Source organism: Vidua macroura, chromosome 1, assembly GCF_024509145.1.
Source record: "Vidua macroura isolate BioBank_ID:100142 chromosome 1, ASM2450914v1, whole genome shotgun sequence".
Lineage (NCBI taxonomy): Eukaryota > Metazoa > Chordata > Aves > Passeriformes > Viduidae > Vidua > Vidua macroura.
The window spans coordinates 52,550,310-52,561,048 of record NC_071571.1 but is presented as its reverse complement, the minus strand read 5'-3'; the positions used below and the strand labels follow the sequence as shown (position 1 = coordinate 52,561,048).

The 10,739-nt window shown below is 43.5% G+C and overlaps 1 protein-coding gene across 1 annotated transcript in view; it reads left to right on the top strand.

Annotated features, from left to right (window-relative positions):
- Positions 1 to 10,139: 10,139 nt before the first annotated feature.
- Positions 10,140 to 10,739, top strand: part of HECW1 (HECT, C2 and WW domain containing E3 ubiquitin protein ligase 1) — a 248,077-nt gene continuing 247,477 nt past the window's right edge. Inside the window, exon 1 of the mRNA XM_053971604.1 lies at positions 10,140 to 10,233. Within this exon, the coding sequence (XP_053827579.1) occupies positions 10,204 to 10,233 (30 nt within the window). The 5' untranslated portion in view covers positions 10,140 to 10,203. The remainder of the gene's footprint in view (positions 10,234 to 10,739) is intronic.

Here is a 10,739-nt window from a genome sequence, read left to right as displayed (position 1 = left end):
CTCCCCCAGGCTTCCCAGGAGTGGAAATTTGCACTAGCAGCCCAGAATATGCAAGCGTATAAACTGAGGGAAACTTCTGGGGGAAAATAGTGCTCTAGGCCAACAGGATGTGGCTGAATAATTGTTGTATGATGAATTCTTGCCAAATTAAACCACACCTGAGAACATGTGTACCACCTGACACTCTGGAGAATTTTGATATGGGACAAAGGTTAGTGAGTCCTTGAAGTCCACAAGGAATTCAGGTCTACAGAGTTATCCAGACAGCTCTGACTAACAGTGGTGGAGACTATATTTGATCTCTTCTTTAAATACTTCGTTTATATATACAGTAGTATCAATCTGTGGCCAGATGTGTACAAGCTCTATGGAAAATCATTGGGTTATAGTGAAGCCAGGCATCCTCCTTTCAGCTCCTTCCTTAGACCTCCTCTGAAGTACGAAGACTCAGAGATATTAATCACAGGGAAATTCAATTTTTTGTAGACTTTTAAAAAATCATCAAAAACATTTAGGAAATGTTACTGTTATTTTACCTCAAACATTAAAATTGAAACCAGCAAGTTTATTACTTGACTGGGAAGCACAAGAGCATTAGAATAGGTGCTTATGTAGGATTTAAGAGTCTATTCATCTGTGTGTATCTCAAACAAAGTAGTGTTGAACTTTGATACTGATATTTCTTTCATAATAATTGGAGTCAGATTCTGGTCTCAGTAATGAATTATTCTGGATATAAAGCAGTGCAATATATCTGATTTTAGCCCTACAGGAATAATGCTTTTTTTTTTTGCAATTGCAGATTAAAATGCTTTAACAATTGAAAGATACCAAATAGAAAAGAACACTTCAATGAATGTGCACATACTGAGGGTGTTCAGTGCCTCTCACAACATTTTTCTTGCTCGTGTGTCAATTGTCCTCTATCACGTCTGGATCAAGCCTTCTTTTCCTACCAGATGTCATTTTCACCATGGATTCAGACCCTGCTCCTGGCACTTGCTCTTGTCCATTCTGTGAAGACTCTTATGTTAGCAGGAAAATGCAAGTACTCTGTAACATCAGTCTTACAGAAAGAATCACTGCTATGCAATTTCATCCTTGCACAAAAATGAACTGTGATGGGTGAGATGGGCTGCAATATAGACCATTCCTTCCCTTGATGCAACAAAACGAAGAGAGAATCCAGGGACAGGAGAACCTGGGAAGAGCGCTTTTAAAAGTGCACAGCACGAAAGACCACTGTTTTATAATGTCTGATGACCCCTCACAGGTGGCTTGGTAGTTTGTAGAGGCATTGGAACACCACTTGTACTGATTTACAGGGCTCAGAATTCAACCTTAAGTGCACAGGGTTGATCACCCCCAGTACACATGGCTCAGAGGGGACTTCAGTTGCTGCTCTGCATGACCTGTTCATAATTCTGTCACTGCTTCTTCTGTTTCAAATGTGCATGGATAAGCTTTAGGATGAAGCATGCAACTCCAACGCTCTCAATAGAACAGTGTGTATCATTCACGTTTGCTAACAGTGTCAAAAACAGTTTTTATTGCTTTTTACTCCTGTTAAGCTTAGCAGAGGCAATACAGCTGAATTGCAAGTCTGGTGCATTATTAGCTGCACATTCAATGAGTTCCCCATAGAGAATAGTCTCTGCTAGTATTGTGTGAACCAAATATCAGCCTTGCTTATCCCCTAATGCTGCATTGAATGTAGGGCTGCTGGGTGAAAAGCAGTTCTTAGAGTTTACCTTAGATGTGAACTGGAGCCATGAACATGGACTTTCTCAAAGCCCTGCTTCAGAGAACAGATAGGATTAAAGAGACATCATAAATACAGAAGGAAATCCCAGGTGTGACTCAAGTTACACAGAATTGCTGAGGCCTAAATTTTGCTGCTGCTTCACATGTACTCATGATAAGACAGGATTTATTGTGTATTTGTGTACACAGAGTAGACCTGATGCGTCTCTCATATTGATGTATTTTTCAGTGGTACATAACATAAATGTTTATTTTATGTAGGACTATAACTTTGCTATATTTATATTTTCTCAGCTGTCATTAGCTGAGACAGCTAATGGTAATGTCTTTTTAAGACAAACTGTTGAAAGCAAAGGATTTAGCTGTACTTCTCACTGAGCATAAAAGCATTGCTTGTGGGGTTTTTCAAGCTGACCTTTCAGTTTAAAACTGCTGAAATGATTACTGGGACTGATGAACATTCCTGGTGTAATTAATACAACTTACAAGAAAAATGAGTTGTGCATGAAGACTTCAAGGACTTCTCTGCAGCAAGAATTCCTTGAATATGTATGAGTTGGTTTTAAGCAGAGACCAGAAACTGTGTGAGCACTTAAAGGCAGAGAAAGGTGCTCTGTAAACCTAGTAGCTGCCAAAAAGCTCCTGCCAGCTGGTACATCTAAGTTTTGTAAACCTGCCCTCAGACTACCTAGCTGAGTGCCAATATAGTCAAATCACTTGTACTTCAAAGGCAGAAGTAATGAAAATTTTGTATATGGAGTATCCAGCAGGTACAGCGATGTAGTGGCATAATTTCAAGTTTTGAACATGATTTTAGGTGGAACTGAGGACTAAAAGGATTTGTAATGTCTGCAGAGACCTTGGTAAGGAGACCTTGGAGCTGAAATGCTGATAGAAAAGAGAAGCATCTATAAGCAAAGTTTTCATAATGATCTGGAACTGGCAGAGCAAGGGCAAGAGCAAGATGTGCAAGCAGAGCTGGAGGAGCAGGCAGGGCTCAAACAGGGGTGCAAAGTTTAACCAGGAGAGCAGATAGCATTTGTGGCCAGGAGCAGCAGCTAATTCTGTAGGGCCAGCAACAGCTTGGATAAAGCTTGTTATCTTCCTCTGCAGGTGACAAAGCCCTGGGACCTGCTGACTGAAAATTGAAAAGGGATTGATAGTACAGAAGATGAGACAACAGCCTATATCAAGGTGCTAGAGAAGAAAGCTGTGAGGTATTATAATAGCAACTTTGTTTTTGTCTTATTGCTCTCCTTTTGCTCCCATTATTAAAGTAATTTATTAAGAAAAATTATGTAGTGGGGTGGGGATTCAAGCTGATATTTTATTACTGGCTGCTGAAGTTTAAACCTATGTCATGGTTGGACACTGGCATGGCTGATATCCACCAAAGGCTGTCAGAAATATTGCAGAAGGCTGTGTATAATCACAGGACATCTGTCCTGAATGATTACGACATGTCATAGTAGGTTATTTTGGCTGCAATTGGAGGGGATATGCTATTTAAGTGAATATCCACTTCTTTTCCCTTCTATTAGTAGGATACATTGACAGATGAGGGAAGACAGTGGCAACTGAACCCATGCCAGACTTATCTCTACAGCATTTGCATGGGGCGGTGGATCTGACATTACAGAATGACTGAGGGTGGCTGTAAATCTGTGCTTACTATTGTGTATTCATATAATTTTGATTGTATAAATTTGTAAAAATAACATAGATCTTCTCCCCATATGAAATGGAGTGTCCATGGTGTTGATTTTTTGGACTCTTGAGAAGCATTTCCTGCAAACCCCCCCCCCCCCCCAAACCCAAAAACCCTGAAAATATCAGAACAAAACAACTGATAGTTATGAAGCACTGTGACAATCAAACAACAAGAGCAGAAAAACCATTAAGAAGAGACATATGGCTTACCATGCTGGCCCATTTTTGGTTGATCTTTTTCCAATCCTTCTGCTCTCTCAATATAACCTTTCTCTCAGGCCCTCCTTTATTCCATAAACCCATCTGCCTTCATCTGTTAATTCAGCCCTCTGTTACTACTGAATTGTTTATCAGCCAAATGAATGTGGACGATGAGCTTTTCTATTCATTCCAACCTAGTTAAAACAGGCCTGCTACTCAGTGGTGGGTCAGTGTTGAGAAAAATGTAAATAATTAATGATTTGTCTGGAAATCTTTGAGAGGGCGGCCAAAACAACTGAGCATTTGGCATCTTCAAAAAAATTTTCAAGGCCTGGATGCAGGCAGGAATAATCTCATCTTCATCACCCTACTGAGTACAACAGTGATTTTTGGCTTAGTGTGCCTTCACAAGGTAAGAGGAATACCCTTGCTTTTCTTGGGCTTAATCCTTTTCCAGTTCAGTCTGGGAGAGATCTTATGAGATGTCTGAACTGATCCAACAGGCTTAACTACTCATGAAAGGTGAAATTTCCATTTTTTTCCCCCTCCTTGGAAAGCACTTCTTGTGCAGGTGCTTTCATCTCTCAGTAGTGTACCAGTGGGAGCTATTGGTCTGACTCCCACTCAGCTAGTGGAAAATTAGCCCAGTAAACAGTGGGTACTGAAGGACCAAGGGAAAGCCTCAATTAAAAGGTGTGGGACCACCAGATCAGAAATTGGGTGCAGAGCAAAACCAGAAGCATCCCCTTTCCATAAGGAGTCATTCATCCCTTTTGAATACCTACTCTCATCAAAAGAAAATCTTCTCTGGCTGTGTTCTAGCACAATGTTAGGGCATGTATCTAAACACATTTATAGTTGCTGGTCAGTAATTTAGCAGTGTTGCCTGTGTGAAAGGAAAACTTGGTGAAATTAATCAAAACTAATCCTCTTGGGGGAGTACCTTCAAAACCTACTCCTGTAACCAGAGTTTTTCTCAGTTTGCCCCTTCAGAGGAAGTCTCCATTTGAGATAAAAACTAAATATATGTTAATTAAGGCAAATCACTATGGTGTTGACTCCCCAGGGGTCTCCTCTTCTGGCTTGAGGTGGAATGAGCACACTTCTGGCTTAAGTGTTGTAGTTATGATGTAGGGGCAACTTTTTTCATAGACAATGAGGCAACTATCCCCCTATCCCCCTCTACTAGCAGAGATTCCTAAGAAGATAATATATATTCTCATATATATATATATATATCTACACTACTACATGTATATATACTCAGAGTGTATATATATATATATATATATATATATATATATATATTGCATATATACGCTGAGTGTCCAACTTTCTGCAATCCATGCAATATTTAAACTGGTTGAGACCTCTGATACATATTAGATGAGGGACTCTAAAATATACTGCATTCTTTCAAGTTTTATGACAGCTAGGTAGAGGAGAAGAGACTCTGATTCCCACCCCCACTTCCCTGGTATAGGAGAAAAAGCTGTAATGTGAAATCACCATTCACTGAGGACATATCAAAGAAGTTACAAGAACATTCATCAAAATAATTTCACTGGTGGCAGAACAAGTTGTGGGCTCAATCTTTGTGTCATAGAACATGCTTTATGAATTTTTTTCATTAAGTAGAGCCTTAGTTGTAAAAATAATTGGTTTTTATAGTAGCATTATCATAGGCTTCGTGCAGGAAAAATATGCAGTGTGTTTGCCCATGTAGAATAATGTTTCATAATCACTGATTCTCTTCTGTCAGGGATGCTAATATTTAACCTTCTTCTGTTTTGAAGCTGGTTATCATTTGCTCCAGAAAGAGAATCAAGGTAGACGAAAATGAACTTAACAGGGGCAAATGTCAAACTGTGTATATCTACATGTAAAACAATTAGGTGAAACTGCAAAAATCAGGCCATGCAAATGATTGCAGCTGAGGGGCTAGAATTCTTTTGATCAAGTTGGTTAAATACTCCAGTAATTCAGGCCCTCTGCAAAAAACTTCTCTGCACACCCAGGATAAAACAGGGATGGAGTCAGGGCTGTTGCATAGCATGCTGTCTGCTCCTTTGAGGAAAAATGTTAATAGATGGTGTAGTCCTGCTAGGACAGAAAGCACTTTAACATCTGCTCCATATCATTCTCCAACAGTTATAATTTTTGGTCATTTGTTCTATGAGATTGTCCATCATGGCCTCCCCAAATGTTTAGATCTGTGCCGCCAGAAGGGAAGGAAGGTTACAGTAACTAAGAAACAGTCAGCTTCTGCCCAAGAGCCACTAAAAGAAAGCACTCTGTTAGGACCTGAAATCTGAGCACCTACACCAGACAAATACCTACTGCTGTGCATAAGCATGGCATCCAGCTGAAATATGAGCAATCCCACCTGTGTAAGCCAAAATACAGTAAAAAACATTAGGCATCATTAGCCAGGTCCCTCTTTAAAGACAGTCTTTGTGTGTCAGTAATAGAGTTCTGAGTCCCAACAGAGTGTATAATCCAAAGTCAGAAGCCACAGAAGACATGTCTGAGACTATCACTAGAACAAAATGAGCCTAGCATTGAGAAATGCTGCCCTAGATCATCTGAGTGGCAGTATCTTTATCAGGTGAAAATTGTGTTTATTGGTAAAATTTAGTGAATACTAAGTTGCAGAAAAGAGATGTACCTACATGGCATCTATCTCAGCTGGAGACAAATCCAGCATAAAAACTTATCCAAATGTACATGTGAACTGCTAAATTACCCTATTCTGCCAAGGTGGTAGATTTCACTTATCAATCATCCAGTCTTTATTTATTCAAAGGCCACCCAGAGCCAGTGGCAGGATAACAGCTGTGCTCCTATATTTGACTGATTCAAAGGGCAATATAAAGCTTAAGCAGCCTGAAATTACTCTTGGACTTCATAGAGCTTTAAGGCAAGAGCATCCCTAGTCAATGATTCAGAGACTGACCATTCTTTCTTTCAGAAAAGCTCTCTTGGGGAAGGTTTGGGTCTGTTTGTACCTGGCCCCCTACAAATACAAGGTATGAGTACACTCTGTGAGAGCCTTACTTAGTCTTATCATCATCACCCAGACCAGCATGAGTCTTGAAGAAAAGGATGTCAGTTGGGTTTTCTGGGTTTTTTTTTGGCTGTAACACAACAACCAACACAGCTGTCTGTTTCTCCCAATCAAGGTGTGCCTGACATTTTTTAAGAATAACAAAATTTCCTGGTTTTTTCCCACTTATTTGATCAAAGAACTTATAAATAACTACAAAGTATACTATACCAAGTGGACATTCCTTTGATATATATCAGGCATGAGCCACCAGAATGACAGATTTTAGAAATGCAATGGAACCTGTCACGTCCTGTGCCAACTTGAGAGTGTCTATGTACCTCAGAAGTATTTGGTAGGGAAAGACAAGATTGCTTAATCTCGCTTTTTCCACACCCCCCCCCCCCAAGACAAAATTTTCTTGCTTCCATTTCCTGCTTTTGCAGGACTGACTCTGGCTGTCAAAACTGTGCAAAATTTCCTGCAAAACAGACATGCATCTTGGTCACTTGCTGCCCAAATTATCTTCATTTTGTACTGCCTGCAGACCTGTCCTGAGGCATGAACAGGGCTTAGCCAGTGTCTGAAAAGACATCAGGACTTGTCAGCAAACCTGTGGGACAGCAAAATGTGCTGTTTTGCTTGGTCTGCGGGAGGCTGCGGAGTGTATAAAAGGTAGACATATGAAATTCAGAGGTTTGTTTATTATGTAGATAAGAATCTGAACTGCCAAAGTTTAGTCTAATTTTAAAGCTCCTTATGCATTATGCAACTCTCTTCAGTCAAATGCAAAGTTACAATGCAAACCACCTTATTTCCAATATGTATAATTTCATTCTTTTGAGGAACAGCAGGGCAAAATGTCCTCTTCAAAGCCTGGTTCATTTTCTGAACCAGTTGCCACATTCATCTTCTGCTCAGTAATACTGAGTGTATGTCTACTAGAAGTGGGTATGCATTTTGCCTCTTGATCTTAATTTTGATCTCTGATTTTACATAAATTCCAACAGGGGACAATTTTTAACTTCCTTCTCTTGTAGGAGATCCAGGATGTTCTTTTCAGTCTTAAAGGAAAGCTGAGGTGGTAGCTTCTTAATAGGAAAGCATATGCTCTGTCCCCCTAAAGGGATTCCTCTCCCCGGGTCCACAGCGCATGACAAGGTCTTCTGCTTCATATGTCATGACCCTGAATGTGTTCATGGTGGTTCCTACTCTTCATGCACACCCATAATGTTAAGCTGCTTCTAAAATTCATAACCAAGCTTCAAGTCTGAGCTGCTGGATTTAGACTGTTTTTAAACATGTGAATTTATCAGGTTTTCCTGGTTTTGCTAACTTAATGTTTTTGATAGAATCAACGTATGTGTCCACCCTTGGAGATGAGAAGCAGGTCTCATTTTAATACATGATGTAGAATTACACCAGTAACCCAGAAGAGCAGAAGGAGCTGGATAAAAGCTCTGAGGGGGCAATGAATCAAGAGTGAGGAGGCTTGGACCAGTTTTCTACTCTGTTCCAGAAAATTACAGCGTGAACTTTGGGCAAACTTCACCATTTCACTCCTCTGACTCTCTCCCTCATCTCTGTTTTTTTCTTTCCTATTTAGACTTTCAAAGTGCAAAGGCAAAAGCACATACCTACTGTAGGCAGTTCCAGTGTCAATGTTGATATACAGATTTAAAACAAGGAGGGAAATATCCATCTGGAGGCCTTCTGTAGGATTTTGTCATCATGGACCACTGCAATCTATGATCAGTGGATGGCTTCGCTGGATGAGGAGAGCCAGTGTGCTTGCCCAATCATCACCTGAATTTCCCAAGCACCTGCAGAAGAGTGTTCTGAGATGCACATTTACTCATGTGGCCTTCATGACCTGGTATGCCTTTTGATCTGCCTTGCTTCTGGGGAAAAGCTGGAGCTGCTTTTTGATGATAGGCACCCCTTTCTTCCCACTCTCAATGCACAGGGAATTAGCCCACTTACTGGTATTGTGTGTGGGTAGTTCTGACTGTTGGTATATTTCATCTTTCACTAATATTATAAAATACCAAGCCATTCTTTTCTCCAAATCCAATTTGATTTTCCTTCTGAGGTTCTGCTTATATGATTCTAGTTTCTCCTGTTTCACCTCTTTAAGAAAGAAAATGGGATGATCAAGTGGAAATGCGAGGCCACAATGTGTCTGAAAGTATTTTGGAGTGAACTGATTAGCAAATTAAAATAAGTTATGTTTTACACCGATACCAAGCACAGTAAGTGTTAGATCCAGATAAACTTGCAAGAGGGGAGATTGCAAAGAAGGTTTTAGAAACAAACTGAGCTTCATTTGTGAAGTTACTGGACATGTTTGTGGCTTTTATCAACATGTTTTTGCTTTGGGATATAAATTAAGATCCAGCAGAGCCTTGAAAAATTTGATATATTTAGTAGTGGGTGGGTGTGAAACCACTCCAACAGGATGGTTTTAAAAAAGTGCTATTTTAAAAAACCTTTTATCTAGAAAAATGAGGTGAGGGGTAAGTGGGTCTCTGCAGGATTGTTCTGTCTTTTCCCTCTGCCAGCTGACAAGAAGAGCTGTTCTTTAAGCCCTTTTGGCCGGTGGATGCAGACGCAGCAAGCTGCTGCAAGCTGTTGTTCCCTGCAGTCCCATCAGCTCGTGGTCTGTTTTTGGTCAACCGGTTTGCAAGATGTGTGGGAGAAATGCATGTAGAGCACCTCTGTCCCCATCCTGAACTGCATTTTGAAACTTGCTATTTTCACAGTTGTGGTACTGTGACTTACTTTGTCCAGGGGTTATAAACCCCTGTCCAGGAGGAGAGGCTGGAGATGACGGTGGTGAAAGGTGCGCGTTTCCTAGGAGAGGAGACAGCTGCTAGAGCACTAGTGCCGCCCTAGCTCTTGCTCAGGTGAGCGGGGAAACGGCTTTAATGATCACCCCGGAGGCTCTAGCACTGGTGAGGAGTTGATGTGAGGGCGGCAGCCCCGACCTCAAGGGCCAAAGAGGAGAACACGTTGATTTTTTTCCCCCTCCACGCCCGATGCGTGGTGAACCGGGTTGCGTGCGGCGATGTCCCCGTGGGATCAGTTGAGGAGAGCCGGGATGCTGTGCGGGGGAGGATGTTGTGAGAGGAGCGAGAGGGCGACCCGCGGGTGGGCTCCTCAGGCAGACGGCCTGGGACAGCGCCGGGCGGGCGGGAGGAGCACTGAGGGGCGGGCCAGGCCGGGCGGCGCTGCCGGGCGCCCGCCGCGGCGTGTGGGTGGCTCCAGGCGGCCAGTACCCAGCGACAGGCGGCGAGGTGGGAGGAGGCTGGCGGGGCGGAGGAAGAGGAGGAGGGAGCGCGGCGGTGCTGCGGGGCGTATCAGCTGGTGCTGGACTATGGTGCGGTTCGGCGGGGGCTGACACGCCGGTAACCCGCCCGCCCTTCCTCCCTGCCGGCTCACAGGCACGAGAGGGATGTGAGACCTGCCCTCGCCGGGGGAGCATGAGCTGTGCCCAGGCCGGCATTGTCCAGGTATGACGGGCTGCTGCCGCCCGGCCCCGGGTGAGGGTGGTGGGGCGGGGGCGGGTGGCGTCGGCTCCCAGCGGAGAAGTGCGAGGCGGGATGGAGCTGGTAGCGGCCTCGACTCCGGGAAAGGCCCTCCCCGGGGCGGGCAGCCCCCGCCCGGCCGGCGCGATGCGGTGGCGGGTCGTGGGTGTGCGCTGTCACCGTGCCCGGCTGCGCGGTGCCGCCTTTGTGCCTCGGAGGTCCGTGCGGGATGGGACCCCCCGGCCGTGCCCGTGAGCGCTGCCCTGGGCGGGGGCGGTGTGGAGGGGTCGCTCTCCCGGGAGCTCATTGGGCCCCGGTGGGTTACGGGCTGAGCCGTCGGCCTGTCGGCTGAATTCCACTAGCGACCAAATAGTGTAGAATTATGATGAGCGACGTGCCGGCGGGGATTGACATCATTTGGGGATATGGATGCACGCAGGCGGTGATGAAGAGTCCCGTGCCGAATTTTTGGTGGTTATGTCCTTTCCTTG